The sequence below is a fragment of the Alosa sapidissima genome, chromosome 15 (assembly GCF_018492685.1).
Source record: "Alosa sapidissima isolate fAloSap1 chromosome 15, fAloSap1.pri, whole genome shotgun sequence".
Taxonomy (NCBI): domain Eukaryota; kingdom Metazoa; phylum Chordata; class Actinopteri; order Clupeiformes; family Clupeidae; genus Alosa; species Alosa sapidissima.
The window spans coordinates 15407628-15428049 of NC_055971.1; the positions used below are offsets into that span (position 1 = coordinate 15407628).

At 43.5% G+C, this 20422-nt stretch overlaps 1 protein-coding gene and 2 non-coding genes across 8 annotated transcripts; all 3 read right to left on the bottom strand.

The window, feature by feature from the left end:
* Nucleotides 1-110: 110 nt before the first annotated feature.
* On the bottom strand, nt 111-19915 carry atg16l1 (ATG16 autophagy related 16-like 1 (S. cerevisiae)). 6 transcript variants are annotated; one of them, XR_006023171.1, is made up of 21 exons: nt 19762-19915; nt 17835-17946; nt 17449-17539; nt 14914-15019; nt 11018-11091; nt 10631-10882; nt 9217-9282; nt 8811-8900; nt 8527-8583; nt 8266-8310; nt 7438-7540; nt 6299-6404; nt 4548-4618; nt 4162-4233; nt 3878-3998; nt 3616-3721; nt 3222-3371; nt 3070-3117; nt 2853-2954; nt 1711-2387; nt 111-1151 (listed from the first exon to the last, which is right to left on the bottom strand). XR_006023171.1 is itself a non-coding variant. In XM_042064763.1 (20 exons), the coding sequence occupies exons 2-20, from the start codon at nt 17938-17940 to the stop codon at nt 2294-2296; spliced, it is 1860 nt and encodes a 619-aa protein (XP_041920697.1). In that variant the 5' UTR covers nt 17941-17946; nt 19762-19915; the 3' UTR covers nt 111-2293. The 6 variants fall into 6 exon arrangements, 5 of the variants coding, with proteins under 5 accessions (XP_041920697.1, XP_041920698.1, XP_041920699.1 ...); XM_042064763.1 differs by having other exon boundaries at nt 111-2387; XM_042064764.1 differs by having other exon boundaries at nt 111-2387; nt 19767-19907.
* Nucleotides 4843-5110, bottom strand: LOC121684714. The gene has a single exon (XR_006023186.1).
* On the bottom strand, nt 6702-6969 carry LOC121684713. The gene has a single exon (XR_006023185.1).
* Nucleotides 19916-20422: the final 507 nt, after the last annotated feature.

Below are 20422 nucleotides of genomic sequence, written 5' to 3' on the forward strand. Positions count from 1 at the left end.
TCACTTTTTGAAATAAATTACAGCAAAAAATAACTTTTACATAATGTTTTGAGATGTGGTGTAGTGCAGAGATGTTAGCCATTTTCACAAACACAACCACACATTTCAACTGAGCTCACACATTTCATTGTTGTGCATACATTGAACACACATATACAGAGGATATTTCATATACATGTCATAACTTAAGAGTTATACAATCCTTTTGCCAATGGCGGTAGGCTGGCCAAGTTAGGGGTGGGAGTGTTTTAAAAGTGGTAAACAGCTTCTGTGACCCAACCCCCACTCTCTGATTGGGTGACTATGTGTGATGTCACAGCAAACTGTTTAGCTTTGTTTTCTTGTAAAAGGTCATGCAGTGTTGCAGAGCCATGATATGCAATTCTGGCTGTAGGATGTGGCGGTATGTAATATTTGTGACTTGTGCCTCAAAATTAGAACTAAAAGTTATTAAAGAAACATGTTTTTTTTTTTTAAAACAAAAAATGAACACAAGGAGTATCATATTGTGCACATCCTCTGTGTGGGCAGGGTGGCAGTGTCCAACAAGATCCTTTAGCCTTGCTATTCTGCCAAAGTTTTGTGACAACAGGCTGCAATTTCAAAATTAAAAAGTTTTATCAGTCTGGTACATGGCAGCGGTCAGTGCTGGTCTGCCCTACCTGAAGCCGTGTATTACCTCCTCACCTGCTACCTAAATACCTAAAACAAACACTTCTGCCTTACACAACACAGAGCTTTACACCGAGTTCACAAGTTCATTCCTAGTTTGCCTGAAGACTAACTGTCTGAAAGAAGTTGTTGGCCATTTTTGTTTTCCTAGATTTAAAAATCATGGTAAATGGACCCAAGCCTTCTCGTCCATATTTAATAGGGATTATTAATTGGAAAGGAAACATGTTTTTAAAGACTTTAAATAGTCATGTGCAAGTATCTTTCACAAGCAATGGCAAGTGCCATAACATACAGTTACTTCCTGCTTTGTAGTGCCTCAGACCTAGCTGGCCTAACATTTAAATCTACTTAACATTGGTCAACTCATAACCTATCCGTTCCTAAATTGTTCGTTTGTTTGGCAAAACAGCACTGTGCTACCCCCACCTGCACAGAGGTTAGCAAACACACACACACACACACACACACACACACACCTCATGAGCTTCACGTCACTGCAGGTGGAGAGAAGCCATGACGCACATGGGTGGCGGCACACTGCTGGCTAAAGCTGGGCTTTTATACAGTGATGTCGATGTAGAGAAGTGCTGATTAGAAACTGCATTCCAAGGAGCTCAAGAGGAGGAGGAGGATGATGAAGAGGAAAAGGAGGAAATGAGGTAAAGATGGATGATACTTTTCCTTCAGCTGGGAGCATTTTGGGATCTGGGAGACTGTACACACACACACACACAAGCCAGATATGGGGAAGCGGGACTGTGCTTGTGTGTGTGTGTGTGTGTGTGTGTGTGTGGGGGGGGGGAGGGGCCTTAAGGACACAGCTGACTGACCTCAGCAGGGAGGTCTCGGTTACTATCTGATTAAGGCAGAGTATAAGTGACTTCAAAGACCACGGGACAAATACACTCAAGCAAACATCCAAAAATGACATTCTCGCCCTCACACACATAGATAGACAAACACACACCCAACACAACATTCGCTCACCTCACATTTCACTATTCAGTAACAAACGGAAAGGAATGAACATGCCACACACACACACACACAGTTAAGAGCCATGGCCATATTAAGCAGTGTAAAACTATTGACACACAAATCAGACAAAAGTTTTACAGACACAGATTAAGTTTAACATTGGCTGTATCTCTGAAGTGGCAAATAAAACGGGAGGGGGGAAAAAAGACAAGGCTGGTGTCCTTTTTTATGAAAGACAGTGTGCTGTATGTTGGAGTTATATCGGTATAGATCACATACTGTATACTGGTGTGTGTGTGTGTGTGTGTGTGTGTGTGTGTGTGTGTGTGTGTGTGTGTGTGTGTGTGTGTCTCTCTCTCAAACCACCACCACCCAACTGCGGCCGCCTCGTCCAAAGACCCCAACCAAGCATTCATTTTACGCACAAGTCAGTTCAGCCGCCCTTTGATTATGAGAACACCAGAGGTCCGATCACAACAAGCCAGGAGGCAGCAACGTGGCTGAAGTGAGGAGCGAACGACTTCGGCCACGCCAGGCCAGGCCACGCCTGCTTCATGTTAAAACGTCTTTTCGCTCACTGCCGTTTGGGCTGGAGTTGAGCTGAGCCAATCGTAACTGAGTAGACGCAGGTGCCAGCCAATCACATGTCGGACCAGAGTACTGCCTTGCTGCCCTTCTCCACGCTGACCACAAAGGTGCCAGAAGGGGACCAGGAAACAGAGTTGACCGCAGAGCTGGAGAGGGAAGGGACAGAAAAGCTTTATGACATTGATCGGTGGTAGTGTAGTGGTTAAGGAGCTGGGCTAGCATGCAGTAGCCAAAAAAGTTGTGGGTTCAATTCCCGGCTTCCACCGTTGTGCCCAAGTTGCTCTGGGAACAATGTAGTCCCTTGTAATAGAATTGACATATGCAAGTCACTCTGGATGAAAAGTGTCTACTAAATAAATCAATGTAAATGTAAATAACAATGGAGGCAGTGCAAGGCCTTGCACATCCAAAGGCCAATTTTAGAACTAACATGGCAGATTCGCACACCAAAGAGCTCCCATTCTAGGAGCTCTTTGGAGTGCGGATCGTCTTTGACATTTCTTAGATACTGATGACAATGGCACCTTCATCATGACACACTACATGACTGTTTCAATTGAAACATGAGTGAGAGGGTAGAACAGTAGGACATGTTAGGTGTAGAAGCTCACCTATGGCCTTTGTCCAAAGTCCTGTCAAGCTTTCCCGTGAGAACGTTCCACACAAACAGGGTTCCTTCTGCAGAACCGGCTGCCACGTAGCTTCCATCCGGACTGCGCAAATTGAGGAAGAGCTCTTCAGTCATGAGGTCTGTCCTACTTTTACATTTAAACAAATACTTCAAGGTCTGACATCTGGATGATTATGGAATCTAAGCCAGGCACTCACCTGAAGGTCACTCTGGTCCAGTCTGAACCGCACTTAAACCCCTGAGCACTGCAAAACAACAAAAGACATATACACAACTTACCAGGACTGTTGCATTCATCAACTGTCTGACTGATGGGATGGGATAGACTGGTGTGGCTTTAGCTTCTTACCTGAAGGTCTGTCGCACAGCGTTTGTCCGTAGATCGATGATCTTCACCAGGTCATCACGGGAGCAGGCGAGCAGCTCAGTCCGATCAGGGTTCAGGTCCAGTGACGTGACCCGGCCCAGTAGTTCCAGCTCACGCACTATACTCTCCGCCCTAACACACACAACAGACACACTTTACTCCTGTTCTGTTTCAATTCAGTATAAATATTACATGAGGACACACATTTGACAGGTGTAATATTTGCTCAGACAAGGTTCAGTCATGTTATTCTGTTGACAATAACAAAGCAGCAGCACAGCAGATGTTAAGGACACACATAAACAAAACGAGGGAAACACACAAGGGCATTTGCAAAAGCCTGGAGTTCTCTGCTTGCCTACTCCCTCTGGCTCACCTGATGTCCCAGAAGCGGACCTTCTTATCGAAGTGGCCACTCATCACACACTGCTCAGTGCAGACAATGTCATTACAGCTAGAGCCTGCAAACACTGTCTTCATGCCTAGCGCAGAGAGAGAGAAATAACAATAACAGAAGAGTGAATGACATTCTTACTACAGTACCAAACAATGAAAACCGCACGGTCGCTCACTGAGAAGCACGGTGTTGTGACTCGTGTGGCACATTGTTTAAGGGAAGTGAGCAGAGATATACTTACAGACTTTGCTGCGCAGGTCCCAGAGTTTAAGCGTGCGGTCGTAGCTCCCGGAGACGATGCGAGCGTTGTCCAACAGGAAGCGTGCCGCGAGCACTTTCCCACTGTGACCTGTGAGAGTGTGCTGCAAAAAGAGAGATGGAACACACACACACACACACACACAAATTAGGGATGCACCTTTACCTGTGTTTAACTAACACAAATGGATCTTTAAGTAAAGTAGTCTACATTTGTAGTACGGGCGCTGGGCTAGTGTTAGCCTGTGGACTGGGAAATCTACTCACCCTCAGCCTGTAGTCGTCTACAGTCCAGATCCGACTGGCAAAGTCATTAGAGGCGGCCAGTAGGTAGGAACCCTGGATCATTCAGGGAGAGAACAAACATCAATCATTCATATGCAAACCAGTTTTCCACTGGACAATTTGGTACAAGAAAACATCTAATCTACCTGTGACTAAAGCCCAAGGGTAGTGGGTCATACACTGGTCTTAAAGCAATTTGGCAAAGCAAGCATACCATTTAAAATCTTGTGTATTACAGACATAGGCATGGCGTGCATTTTTCCAGGACATTTAATTTCAAAAACAACGTGCATAAATCCGCATCTCATGACCTCGAAAGTGCATCTTCTTGGGGAGGCATGTGAGGAAAAGAGTGTGCTGGTACTCACCGCGCTGTCAAACTCGATACTGGTGATGCCAGCGTTGCTGCCCGTCAACGCCCCTTTCTGCTCACAGTGACCTGCACAAGAGACCAGATACTGGAACTCAGCTACGTACAAGCTCTCTTTGGCTTCTACAGTGAACCACCACCACAACCACCACCACTACTACTACCACCACCACCACCACCACCACCACCACAATTGAGTGTTGGCTAGCAGGTGCGGCATTGTGCCACTTGTTACACAGAGGAGGTAATAAGTAGTCTGTAACCGGGAAATGGGCCCCTAAGTCTTTATAGAAGGTCTCAGCTTGAAAACTTGTGATCAGCTGCCTATCTCCACAGCCTGCCCTGACACTCCTGAGGGGGTCTGGTGTGCGATGCCTCCTATGCGTGACAGCTGAGTCTCCTGCAGCCACAGACTTAAAGAGGCATCAGGACTGTCAGCAGACCCTGGAACCAGCGCTGCACAACTAGAGCATGCTGGGTAAAGAGCAGGGCCTGCTGGGAGCCAAAGGGCGGCTGAGTGGAGACTTGGGCATTCAGACCTTTTACAGCTCATCATCGACCAGTTCCATTAAGTGATAAAATCCGCACTACCCTCCAACAGTCTCCCCCAACCAAGCCACCCACCCACCCACCCACATTTTACTAGGAGGCACAGAAAATATATGGCAGCTCACACACACACAGTGTTGTCACGATACCAAAATTAATGTTTCGATACCGATACCAAGTCAAGAATTGCGATTTCGATACTTCTTCGATACTTTTTAAAAAATGTATTTGATTTGGGGGCCCCACCACCTTGACATCATTATCAGTTATATTGAATATACTGTAGTGTGATCATTCACACCAGCGGCCATCCCAGATTCTGCTTGACTCTCTCCACACAAACACACATGGAAAATGATGGCTTGTGTCATATTTCATATATTCTGCATAATTACTAGTAAATATATTTAGCAATTTGAAAACTATTCTAAAACTACAACTATTTTTAAACTATTACACTTAGGCATATCTTTAATGTGGTGTGTAGGTCTAATTGAGTGCACATTGGTGATGTGTAAGTGTAATTGTGTGCCTGTCAATGAACGATGAAGAGATACGTGAGAGTAATTGACCTTGTCTCACGGTTTTAGTCTAGTGAATAAAAGTTGCACATAGCGCATAAGGATATGTGGATGCAATTAATTATGTTTTGTATGTCATTAGATAAAATAAATGTTCAAAAAGTCGAAGAAAATCTTTCTGGGATCATTGTCAAACGTGACCTGAGCTAGCGGGATAGTTAGCAAGGATCTCTCTTCAGATGTAAAAGTTTGCCATGGTTGCTTAGCCTATTTCTAAATTACATTGAACCCAAATAGTAGGCCTAAATGACCAAAACCCCACAGCCTAGGTAGGTTAGCAACACAAACTTGTGAGATGCAAGTGAGCAAATCAACTTGATATTAGCCTATTTTGATGTGTTACCATAGCATCACTTGAACTAGCAGCCATGTCTCGCTGTTTATAGGACGACAGCTGCGCTTACGTGTGTGTGAGGAGAAAAGACGCACAGCCACAGGTTAGGGGAGGACACGCTAGAAGCATGCCTTGTGCACACGCATGTTACTTCAAAAGAACACGGTCATTCTCAAAAGTATCGATACTAATAAAATTAGGCATCGTGACATTTTTAATTTCAGGGTATTGCGATACTTTTGTAGTATCGGTGCACCGTGTAACACTAACAAACACACACACTACCTGAGACAACCTCCCAGAGTTTGACTCTGCGGTCCATTCCCCCAGTGGCCAGCAGGCGGGAGCCTGGACTGAACCGCACAGCGTTCACCTCCCCATCATGGGCATCCTGAAAGAAAGAAAGAAAGAAAGAAAGAAAGAAAGAAAGAAAGAAAGAAAGAAAGAAAGAAAGAAAGAAAGAAAGAAAGAAAGAAAGAAAGAAAGAAAGACACACACTCACACTATCAGGAGGAGCAGCCAACCCAGCACTTTCATATTCACATCCACCATTTATAGACGATGAACTGTTAATCAAAATTATACTGGTATTTTAAAGAGTGTAAGACACATGCTTGCTTTGCAGCGTTCAGTGCCACTTAGTATTAAGGTTTTAAATCAATTAATAATTGTTGGTAGGGATTTTGAAGGTCTCAGCTTGAAAACTTGTGATCAGCTGCCTATCTCCACAGCCTGCCCTGACACTCCTGAAGGGGTCTGGTGTGCGATGCCTCCTATGAGTGACAGCTGAGTCTCCTGCAGCCACAGACTTAAAGAGGCATCAGGACTGTCAGCAGACCCTGGAACCAGCGCAGCACAACTAGAGCATGCTGGGTAAAGAGCAGGGCCTGCTGGGAGCCAAAGGGCGGCTGAGTGGGGACTTGGGCATTCAGACCTTTTACAGCTCATCATTGACCTTGTGCTTTACAAAAACTGGTGCCCCCTATGCTCACTTCAAACATGTAAGGTGTCCGTGAGTGTGGGTGGGTGAGAGCAAGACAATTAAAACTAAGCAAAAGCAGGCTTGGAAAAAAAAAAAAAAAAAAAAAAAACTTTTTTTTTTCTTTTTATCAAAACACCAATTTCAACTACTGTAATTAGCAAATCGCAAAGGCTGCAATTAATCATACAGTTTGCAATTATGATTATTTGTGAATATTCTGGGTTTTCCATGATTTTGCAAACCAAATTGCAATATCTGACAGAAACATCGCAAATTGCTTAACCTTAAATCATTCAGCCCTAAAGCAAAGTCGATAAATAAAACATTGAGAAAGCCCAGGCCGGAGCAAAAGTGAAGGTGACAAAGGTGGAACTGAAGAGAGGAAGAAAGAGTGTGAGAAAGAAAAAGAGAAAGGTAAGTGGAGAGACAACAGGGAACTCACAAATATGTGGAGGGCGGTTGAAGGCACCCGGACGTCCACACTGGATCCACTGGCCATCTCTGCGTTCTCCGGCGAGCTCCCGTACGAGTTCAGCGAGCGACGCCTGCTGACGGGGGGAGCGATTCAACAACCGTTACCATGCATACCGACCCTAAACCATTTGCTGCTAAATCCCATCAACGTGCTTTTAAAGCAACCAGGAGGAGGTATGGAATTATGCAACAGTCACCGGTAGTTGGGTACAATGTTTGAAGGAGGAACTTGCAAGGGAATAAATTGCTAGGGACTGAGAAACACAATAACCCCATGACCTTAATTAAATGGTGAAATGCTGTTTATTCTGTTGTTTTCTCAATAATCTGTTGCATTCTCAATACATGCTTTGAACAAAACATCAGCGGAACTGCTATCTGCTTTCCTAACCACAGTCTTCCTCTTACTTCAGTTCCTATTTTACCAGAGGTGAGCAGCATTTCCTGCTTGGAGCGTTTTCACAAAAGAACACTTTCCCAACACTTTAACAACACAACAGCAAATCTTCCACTTCACTAAACGCCAAAAGTTGAGTCATTAAAAAAAAAAGAGTTCCCCTTTCCCCTGATGTCTTTAGTTTTAAATTTTACAGACTATGAACAATGAGCTAGCAGAACAAAACGTTAACGCCTATTACCAACACCCCCAGTCCTGACAGAATACAGTTAAGTATAACACAGCACAAAACACACACACACACACGCAGATGTACAAAGTGGAAACAACCAGCACATACACACACAAACACACACACACAGAACTGTAAACCCTGCTGACACCACAGTGTAGCATCACCTGGAGTAAGATGGGGGGTGTCCAGGCTGCACACACTCAGAGCGGCTGCAGGCAGACAGAGAGAAGCAGTAAACAAGAGCACACACAAGCACCCAACACACCCGCAATCACACAAGACCACACACACACACACACAATCACACAAGACCATACACACACACACAATCAATCAATCACTCACACACGCAGAGAAACAAGCAAGACACACCCGTATATACATGCTGGCCTGAGTCTGGGAATGGAATGCCTTGCCTGACATACCCAAATATGTTGGAGATGGAGTCCAGGAGCCCAGGGGGTGGCTGGGATATGCGCTTACTGAAGCAGGGAGGGAGGGAGGGAGGGAGGGAGAGAAAAACCATTAGGAAAGACGTGGGAGAGCAGGGTGAAAACAAATGGAAAAGACTCTTGAAGACCCTTAACGGTTTACTTCCAAATCATGTTGTGGCTGTTGTAAAACACCACGTTTGACAAAGCACTGACAGGGCAAATGGCCTGTACTGTAACTGGTGCAGGGGGTAATTAGGACCGTGTGGCACCCTTACCTGGGTGTGCGGCTGAGGGGTCGGTTAGGGGAGGCCTCGCCGGGCCCCTTCCCACCAGCTTCTTCAGACAGCACCTCGATATCATCATCCCTAGAGAGAGAGAGAGAGAGAGACAGAAATAGAGACAGAGACAGAGATGGAAAACAGGGGCAGAGAAACGGGTCAGTGATCAGAAGATATTAAGACAAACAATTGATGGAGTTTATATGAGCCATTATTATATTCCGTCTCATGAGACTAAGAAATCTGAGCGGCAGTTCCAACAGCGGAACAGTCACTGGATGGCAGGGACTCCAATTTCAACGGTCCAGGAAGTACATGGGTTGGTGGCACACATGCGGGTCAGTAATACCCACTGACTGTAAAAATGTGACTAAAATGGATCCAGCTGGACATCTCTACTTACGGGTCGATAGGCAGGGGCTCCTTGGCAGCGTCTGCCAGCTCCTTCTGCAGCTTGGCCTGCCTACGCCTGTGGAGACAGAACCAGTGTGGCCGTTAGGGGCAACTCAATAAAAAACGATTCAGAGAGGCAATGGAGCCTCGGTAGACATAAGTAAACATTATGGCCATCTGGCACACAGACAGACACACACACACACACACACACACACACACACACACACACACACACACACACACACACACACAGTATCATAGATGACAAAGCCATAATTTCCAAATATCTTGGGTGAAAAAGGGGAAAGAAACTGGAAGAGTATGAAGAAATGCTTCACCTAGCTTTATGACAACACAACTATCTGCAAGACCAAGAGACAGCACTTAAGAGAGAGAAAAAAAAAAAAACAAAAAAAAAAAAACACCTTACCGAGCAAATTAAGAAACATAACAATTAGCCTCTTGTTCTGCTGTAGGCAACTCATCCTACTAGAAAAGTCCCAGCTATTGTCCATTCTGCCAACTAAATAATGTGGTCTGTAGTAGCTTCTAGGGTCACAAATACAGGATTTAAACCCTCAGCAGCCTTACAATGGCCCTCTATGTCAGCCAATCACATGTCAGATCACCTCATAAGTTGCAACTGATAGGTGGGGCCTCCTCGTCAGAGCTCCTTTATCATTCTTTAATTGGCTCGTTGATTCTTGACCGTGAGATAGACGGCCAGGAGATTTCCCCATCAATGACTAGGCACTAGACTTTAATGGCACATGCATTCATTCAGAAGAGGTCTCAACGACTCATTTCTCACAGCCTTTGTTTAAAGCTTCATGGCCTTTTACAGTAATGTCCAATGACATGATGGCCGCCATTAAGCCAGCATTTAGGGACAAAGGAAACTTCTGAACATGTTTACTCGCAATAGAAACCAAAACCAAGACAGACTCCACCCTAAAACCATGAACTACTCCTTCATTTCAAAACAATGAAAATTTTCCCCATCTACTCAATTCTTTGATCTAAACAACAAAGTTGATTCATGTACCACTTTATCACTTTTAAAAACCAAGTCATCGAGCTGCCGTTTCTGCCAGCACTTATATATAAGGCTTCAAGTTCTCACGCTTATGTTTATGGATGTGCCTTCCAGCAGTCTGCTCCCGAACTCATTTATGATCCGTCATTTCAGTTCTCATTGAGTGTCTGGCTGTCTATTCAATACACACATATATGACATGTATATTATGTCAGCGTGTTATTGTGTCCATGCCTTGGTAACCGCCTAGTGATCCCTTAAAAAGAAAGAAAAAAAAGAAAGAAAGAACGAAAGAAAAAAAAGAGAGAAAGAAAGTAAGAGCGAAAGAAAGAGCTAGAGCACGCAAGAGCGGATGTGTGTGTTGTTGTCGTTGTTGTCTACTGGCCTGCAGTCCTTCTCGTTCTCAGCGTTGAGGCGGTTGGCCTCCTGGGCCTTCTCGGCCATCCAGCGCGAGACGAGCTCCTGGTTGTCCTCGGTGGTGCGCCGCAGCTTCTCCTCCAGGGCGCTGAAGGTGATCTGCAGGGCGTCGTACTCGTCCTTCAGCGTCTGGTTGGCCCGCTCCAGGTCCTGCAGCTGGCTCCGCAGCTCACGACACTCGCCCTCCAGCCCAGAGATCTGCTGCTGATACTCCAGCATCCTACACACACACACACATTAAAAGGTACTGGAACCATCACATGCATGTCTTCTTGACAGATTATTAGCACGATGGGTTAAAATACTAGGATGAGAGACACACACACACACACACACACACACACACAGAAATTACTTGGCCTCATTGCTCTGGATCTCTTTGTCCTTCAACTGAATCTGGTTGTTCAGTTCAATCACGTTCTGGGCAAGCTGAAGACAAAGAAAGAGAGACGGACACAAACAAACCCGACATGAAATGCAAATTCTATGCAAAATATACAACAAAAGGCTCCCCTCTGCATACCTACAGGCGCTTAAAGCAAGGGAAATGTCTATGCCTGAAGGACATTTTTTAAGTGATATTGGCTATTGCCCATTTTTAAATCTTAAACTGCCCAGTTCACGCCTGAAATCAGGCATAATGTCAGAACACAGCGCCCTGCGGCTAACTTATTTGATGTGTTTTTGGCGCATTTCTCATGCATGTCTGTCCTTGACTCCTCCATCCTCGTTGCATTCTTTCCTTGTTTCCTTCATGAGTTCCATAACGGAAGGGCTAGGACATAAGTTTACAAAAGAGGAAGGAAGGTGGGAAGGAAGAAAGGAATGGAGGACTGCCAAAGAAATTATATTTATCCCACCAGAATTCCCAAATAACATCAGAAACAGATTCATTCTGTGTATAACACAGTATAACGTTACAATCATTTTTGTTAATGCATTAGTTGTTCTTTCCAAAGTCTTATTATGCATAGGTTAATGAATAAAACGTTATCATAGGCATGTAAGTACACAACAAAAACGGTTCACAACCATCCGTGGCACGTCTTAGGCTTCTTTTTTCCCTCCGTCTTCCCTGGAACCGTATCAAGAATATTTGCATCTCAACACGACTCAACACGTTACTTCATACCCCAGGCCTATAGGTGGCACTGTGTCTTTACAGAAATTCACCAAAACTTGCAAAACGTGCGCTTTAAAAACAGACAGAATAGGCTACGGCGAAATGGCTAGTGCAAGGAAACCAGAATTGTTTGTGTGGACTGATGGTGAACTGTCAACTGTAGCCAACTGTAAAACTAATAAACTTTATTTTACGGTTTGTGAAGGGTGCAGTCCCGTCCTTTATATGGCTAACGCAGGTAGGCCTACTAATCACCTTTACTTTCTTTGGTTGTAGGATAGTCCGTGATTCACATTAGTTTTGGCTATCACCGCAATTAGGCTACTAAACGCAAGGCTTACCCAAGTTCTAGGCTATTCTGTCGCCACATTTATAATATTGCTATAAAACCTTCGTTAGTAACAGTCAATACTTTTGCCTGCATCAAATCGTGCATTCGCATTCAGTGTGCTACCATCGGCTTAACATGAGTTCTAAGCGTCTTTGTATGCTTATATCTGATTTCACTCGACTGTGAATGCATGTATATATGTTGTAAGACATGTAAAATAAATGACACTGGCACTACGCACAAATTAATGTAGCCTAAACTTACACCGCACTTTCCTAATAACTTAAGTTCTCTCGCGTCACTGACAGTAGCTAGAATGCATTAAAAAACACTGGGAAAAAGAGTGTTCAGTCCACCAAGTCATAAGCTATCGCCGCTGCGCAGCATCAGTTGTGATATTTATCTTAACGGAGTGTAATCGTAGGTAATGTCATGTATGAAATAGTATTGCCTAACAATACTAGTTAAGTGCAAGTCCAGGGCAGCTGAGGTGTGGCGATGACATCATCGATACGCAAGCAGGATGTGCGGCTTCGCTGTCTAAACGAACTCAAACGGGCTACGGTTTCAGATTTCTCCACTCTGGGACCAGGTTTCAGAAAAGTGCGGTTTCGGGCAGTGCGTTTACAGGATTCATTTGGACGCTCGGCCAAGACGAAGCAAAACCTCTGCGTTTAACCTAAAAAGCGTCTCCGTGTGGACAGGCCCTTAGACTGGATCCCCTGCAGATATGGGAAATCCCCTGTCCTAAAATCATCTCATTTAATGCAATGCAAATCTGACCACTGCAAAACTGACAGACATCATGACATGCAATGGCCAGGCCTTCATGAAGCCAACAGTGAACGAAACCCACAGGTCAGCCTAATGTTTTATTCAACTCAATTCCCAGCAATCAATGACTCCATCTCAAGACCTTGTGCCATCATCTGGTCATCTGGTGCATTTGGCAGCAGCTGCTGCGATCTTGTGAGCACGATAAGAGGGCATGTCAAGACTCAGACTCAGAGACAGGGAGGCCTTTGATTCTCAGTGGAAGCGGCAGCATGGCTCGTAACGCAGCAGTGAACCTGAGGGGAGCCACGAGTGAGACGGAGAACTGATTCCCCTCAGGGCTGCTAAGAGAAGTGGGAGTCACGGATCATGGAGACGGGTAGAGAGATGGGCAGTGATAACGCAGATTATGCGATGATTATGCAACAGCCCACTGGACACATGATGGGGTAAATACTACTGACATACTGAGCAACCAAAACAGGACTGATCAGCGGTATTGGTGCATTTGGGAGTGTGTGTGTGTATGTACAACCCCAAAACAGAATGTACTAATCTAAAAATCTCTTAAAGTCATATTTAGCTGCAAAAAGGGCACAGACAACATATCAAATGTTGACAAATTTGACTATTTCATGGAAAATATATGTTCATTTTGAATTTGATACCAGCAACATGTTTCAAAAAAAGTTGGGACGGGGGTAACAACATGCTGGAAAAGTTGTGTTATGATAAAGAAACCAACTAATAGGGTAACGGGCAACATGATTGGGTATGAAAAACAGAGAAGTAAAGATGTTAGGGGTATTCATCACTCTGTATAAACCTGTGTACACAAATGATTAAACAATGCAATTTTAATGCTTCTTAACATGGAATTGTGAAGAATTTGGGGAGTTCAACATCTACAGGACATAATATTATTACAACATTCAGAGAATCCAGAGAAATCTTTGCAAACAAGGGAAAGAGCTGAAAAACTAATTGGATGGCCATGGTCTTTTTGACCTCAGATGGCACTGCATCAACACCAGACCTATCATTATATGGGCTCAGGAAAACCTCTGATAACCACTGTCTATGTGCACAGTTTGATACTCAATTCAAAAACTGCAGCCAAAATTGTATGATACAGAAAATGCCACCTTCTTATCTGGGCCTGAGCTTGTTTAAAACGGACTGAGGTAACATGGAAAAAGGTCCTGTGGTTAGACCAATCAACATTTGCCATTCTTTTTGGAAATCATGGACTCATCTGGGCTAAAGAGGACAAGGCCTATCCAAGTATCCAACCAATCCAACTTGTTTTAGTGCTCAGTTTGAAACCCAACATCTATGATGGTGTGGAGGAGCATTAGTGCCTACAGCATGGGCCTCTTGCACGTTTGGGAAAGCACAATCAATTCTGAATGATGTATACAGGTTTTGAGCAACATATACTGCCATCCAGACAATATATGAAGAAAAGACCTTGAATATTTAAGGAAAACAATGCCAAAATTAATTCTACACATATTTAAATACTAGTATCTGTCTGGAGTCCAGATTTGTCAAAATAGGTGCATAATGGAATGAAAAACATGACAAAGAATACCCCATACTGTTGAGCAACTGAAATCCTATATCGTTCCAACTTTTTCTGTTTTGGGAATTTTTTAATTCCATGATTTCCATGTCTCTTGGGAAGCCTATGGACAGGTTTTGTCAGTACCTACTGTGTTGATGGTGGTCAAGCATGGCGAACAGCTTTTGGACATTTTTCTATCTGCCTCTCTACTGCATAAGGGGGACCCACACAGGGTGGGATGTGAAGGACACCCAATAGAGAACCAGGCCAACAGCACGTATACACCTGAGCACCCAATTAATGCATGTGCTCATAATTCATCCACAGGTGAACAGAGTTAAACCAGTAGGGACAAGAGTGACTCATTATCAGAGGCAGGTGACCAGACTGATGGAAAACACCCTGACACATGGGAGGTGGGTGTGTGTGTGTGTGAGTATTATAGGGAGTATCTACCTCTCCACGTTTCTTGTGCAACTCGGTGAGCTCCTCCTGATGCTTAATGCGCATCTGGGCCATTTCCTGACTGAGGGCATCATTGCGACTGGCGTCCGACCCCGGACTGCACAACAAAACACAAAACAAATTTAAAACATTAAAATGAAGCAACAAATACCATATCTTTGCCACAGTCACAGACCACTCAAAACTCCATGCCATGTTGTTGGAGGTGCGAACAATATCGGAGGTGCATTGATAGTTGCGGAAAATTCACCTTTGATAGGAGCTCAAATGCAGTTTCATCACTAGGTTTTGGGATACGTCATCCCATTACATTCTGACCATCCCATTACAAAATATGTCGAGGCATTGTGGACCGAAAGATAAGTTACAGATTGACTGACGAGGTTTGGTTGATTTCACCGAGGTTTGGTTGATTTCACACTGTTCGAAACAGGCTGGAACCTTAGAATCTTGAAATATCAAACAATTTAAATCATATCATGGTTGGTAGGTTGCTTTACTGGTTGATATTGAGAATGGTGGTATGATGCTGTTAAGACTGTTAGTGTTAATAAATGAATGAGTACAAACTATTAGTCATTCACTAAAAGTCATTTGTCCCCAGGGCCATTGAACTGTTTAATGCTTCACTAAAGGGAAGAGGAGAGATAGACTTCTCTGCTTAGTCTGTCTGCCTCTCCACCCTCTCCATGTTTGAGTACTGACTGCCCACTACTGCTTTACTACCGTTTTACTACTGTCCACAGCCTAATGTTTTTACTACCGTTTTCCTGCTACACTGTTTTTCATGCTATATTAGCACACATGATCAATGGCTTCTGCTACAATACTAAATGGCTGTAACCCTATTACCTCAACCTGTTCTTGCACTGACATAGTTTTTTATATTACCTTGTCTACATTATACTTTACTCTCCTATTTGTCCATATTACTTATGCTGGTCTCTAGACCTTATTATTGCACTGTTGCACTGTTGGACTAGCCTGACAAGCCAGACCCACATTATAATGTAGGGTCTGGGCACTCACCGTTTGCAGTGCTCAGTCCGAGGGGCGTGATAATCGGTTGTCTTTCAAATTCCCTCTGCACGCAATAGGACAGCACTGAGTCCTATGCGTTTTCCCACCAGTGGAGCTAGTTGGCTAGTTCAAACTTTTGCCAACTTAAAACAAGCTTAACTCGTATCACACTGTTGGCCAACAGCAACATCCATCTTCTTTGTTTTCAAGTAGCAGGGAATTCAAGCCAAACTGTTGCAACTCTGCCATCAATCATTATGTTAAGCCCGCCTAACGACTCTATAAACGATTTGATTGGCCTGATAGAAGTTTAATTCTTCGAGCTCACAAGCCAACGGAGAGTTGCTAGACTAGCCCTGGAAACAAATGTAATTTGCTGCCGCTAGGGTGCGTCTAGATTTCTAGGCTACTGTTGGACTAATGTTGGACTACTTTTTGCACCTTCACCATGACACACTCACTCTCTTGAGCACCTTACCATACACACAGAACTACAGAACTACTGTTGGACTACTTTTGCACCTTCACCATGACACTCACTCTCTTGAGCACCTCACCATGCACACAGAACTACAGGCCCTGTTACTACAAGCGTCTCATGCTTGATCACCCTCAAGCACACTGGATTTTTTACATTTAATTTATATAGTATATTTAGTTTTTCTTATCTCCTACTGTCTCTATTGTACAGTGGAGTTTGGTTATATGTTTATACTTATATTTACCATTTCTGCTGTAAGTGCATGTTGTGTGTGATGTCTGTATGCTACTGAGACCCCCTGAATTTCCCCTTGGGAATCAAGAAAGAAAGAAAGAAAAAAAGAAAGAATCTATCTATCTATCATTTTGACCTTCCATCACATGATTGTTCTTTGCTTAAGTGACAACAAAGGGCGGCAACAAAGAGCAATATTTCAGGAGTGATTAATATTAAACAATCTAGACTAGAGTAGGCTAGGCTTAACTCAACATTAGGCACCTCCGACATGTTATCTTTTCCCATTCTCAAGTTCCCATTATGATAGCCAATGTGCCAGAAAAGAACAAATGTGAAAATGTATACGGTTCTTTCATCATACTAATAAAACATGGCAAAAATACTTTTATAACTCGAGCCAGCGCCTATCTACATTATCTCTATGACGACACACCCTTTGTTAGCACCTCCAACAACACGGAGTAGCTGTTGCCGCCCACAAATGCCCACATGTTTGTGTCAAAGAATATGACAAAAAGATAAACATACAAAACAATTCCTGCCCCTACACACCAAATGATAAAAAATCCTCCTGTTCAACAGATTAGTTAAATATCAGCATAAGAAACAAAACATTTGCAACATTGATGTAATGCCACAAATAAACAAGTCAATGCACACGTACACAACTACACCGCAATCCAAGACCTCTGATCATTTTGCAATCTAAGACCTCTGATCATTCTGTGGGCCGGGTGCCCGAGACTGAGCCCAGTCTCCTGTAGGTGGATGGGAGTGTTGGGGCCTACCTGAGGTCGTGTCTGCTCTGGTCATATTTGTCCGTTTGCAGCCGCTCAGAGAGCACAGCCTGCAGATCAGACTTCTCCAGAAGACGGTTGTCTAAAACACACACACACAAAATACTCAGTCTGCACAAATACAGCTTTACACTATAGGTCCTGCAATAAATCCACAAATATTGTCTTAAAATATTTCAATTAAGCATCCAAAGAAATGTGTGGAATGTCTTCTACAGGTATTAACAGAAACGTGACCTGCAGGGGTGCTAAGACAAAACACTAAAGTCTAAAGGACAGTTCCAGCTAATATAGCCTAGCAGTTACAGTTGAGATAACCTTGATTAGAGTGGAATAAACAACAGCGCGGTGTCAGAAGTGAGGGCACGTTTACTCACACTGGTGGATGATTTCCTCGAAGGCCTGCCTCTGCACGCGGTCCCTTAGCTTGAGCTGCTCCGCGATGTGCTTCTTCCACAAGCACTCCTCCCTCCGGCCTGCCATTGCCACCTGCCAACCCCAGACAAGCGCCCCCAGAATCGTGATTCAATTCCATCAGTTATTTACTTAGTGTCATGACAATGCACAGTCCCTGAAAGGGATACTGGCCAGAAAAAAAGTTAATACAAGCGGTGTACAATTTATTCTAATTATGAGCGACATTCAGCCAGAGGGCAGTCCTAGAGAGACACAGGTGAGGTGAACATACAACATTTTTCATCAAAAATGTTCTGCATACAAAAACAGATGACTTTGTCAAAGTAGATAATGGTCCATTCCAGATATTAGGTTCACAGTGCACAGGACGACACTATTGTGACAGTCGAATTTCCTTTGAGATTAATTAAGTATGTCTAAAGAAGACATGAAGATACAGTTGACACAGACTGCTTTACCCAAGCCACCAGACAATATCGACCGTCCAATGACAAACTATACTGAATCACTGAGAAAGCTTTGTCCGTAAGAAGTATGCTAGGTGCATCCTTAAATAATGGCTAAAATATGGCATTATACCGAGTAGTAACACTGAATGGCAACTCATGGGAACTATTTGCTTAAGCGGAGGTCGTTTGAGGAACCAAAGATTGACTGTCATGTCACAAAAGAAACGAAAACAACCTTTAAAAATGCCTGAGGAAAATCAGGGCACGGCATCAGTAAGTTAACGTTACTTGCCGAACTAACTGTTAATGCTGTTCCAATTAAAACATGCACCAATTTACGGAAACTGGGACAGTGGGCGCGTCCATTATATTTGCTCTTCCCTCCCGAACACCCATAGCTGAGATGGAGACATCCATGTGAACTTCTGTGTTTAGAAATTGAAAGGTAGAATGCACAATGTAGTGCTAATGGTTGTCCAATCTACCATCTAGTCCAATCTACCTGTGTTACATCAACAAAAACATCTTGGCCTGCATTTAGTGGTTTAAAATTCAAGCAAAACAAATCGCTGGAAAATCGAGTTAGTTAAATCTAGAAAACCCCCTAAGCGGAAACGAAATTGCATAGTTCTAGATAATAGATTGTCAACGAGAAAACAACCTGCATGACTGCGAGCTACGTCAAATACACAATTTCCTTCCACATGCAGTTTTATTAACTTACTCTTTAGTTTCACTAACTAAAGCTCAATCCAAACTGTCCACGGCTAACTGTCAACAAATATCTAGAGGCAAGTAAAAAGTAAAGCAAACAGATATGTTATCCATCTATAATGCTATTTGCCAAGTCATTATATGGCTTTGCTGACATAAAGCTGCAGTGGTTTTCTGTGAACCCCGAATCTAGAATCTACAGTTAACGTTATGTTAGTTGGCTAACGAGCTGATTTAATAACAATCAGGAGGTAGACATTATGTAATCATCATACTCAAACAAGCAATGCCGCTGGGCTAGCTAAGAGAGTGAATCATGACTACACTAAACGCCCCACGAGACTCGCGTGTTCAGCATAGCCCATATCATGCTAGCTAGCGATAGGTGGCTAGTCTAGCTGAGACAGCAGCACACACCTATGCTTGACAGGATTCTAGCCCAACTCGCTACATAGCCAACTGCGGTAATATTCGAAAACGAGAGTTCAGGGGCAACTTCTGAGAAACACAAAACGACAAAACAACTACCCTTCATCAGTTAACCCCCTTGACATATGACACCAACATTTGTCTGATAGAGACTTTGCTTACTAGCTAGAATTAGCTTACTTGCAGCTACTAGCAATAGCCTAGATGTACATTTTTGCAGCTAGCAGCATAGGCTAGCAGTGGTCTACCAGTTCAACAATGTTAGCCTACCAAATAGAAAGGGAGAAAATGTTACCTTACAACATTTAACCGTATATCCCTACGCCTAATAAACGTGCGCTGGGATCCTTGTCGATAGTCTGTCAATTAAGTGGAAACCAATGCTCTTTAAACAACAGTTTATGCCTCAGCCAACTCCAGGTTCGTTTGTCTTGACCACCATCTTGCCTCTAGCAATTATTTCCTTCATGGCGACTCTTTATGGCAGATTGTCGCAGGATTATTACACAAGGTAAGAGCACATGACCATGCGCAAACAAAACAAAAAAGTTATTAATGCAAATATGAATCCGTTCTATCCTACGATTAATGGATCCATTTAAAACTCTTTCATAGTAGACTTAAAGGTGCCGTGTGTAATGTCCGCCAAAAAATCAATTCATACTCCACATTCCATAAAAGATGGGGGCAGTATACCTCCAGAAAATAAGTTGGTCTACCCTAGAGTAACAACCGAGAAACGTGTATTGCAGTTTGGCTGGCGGTTATGTTGCCCGCATACCGCATCTCATGGCCGAAACTGGTATTATGACACCTGTCGGGCTGTGGCTAGTAATTTAGCATACTAATTCAGGTTGATATCTCTGCAGCACTATACCTTGTCATTTTTTAAATGACATCATCAACCTTATTTCTTCTCATTCTTTGGATGCGTGTAGCTCATTTTTTGGATATTT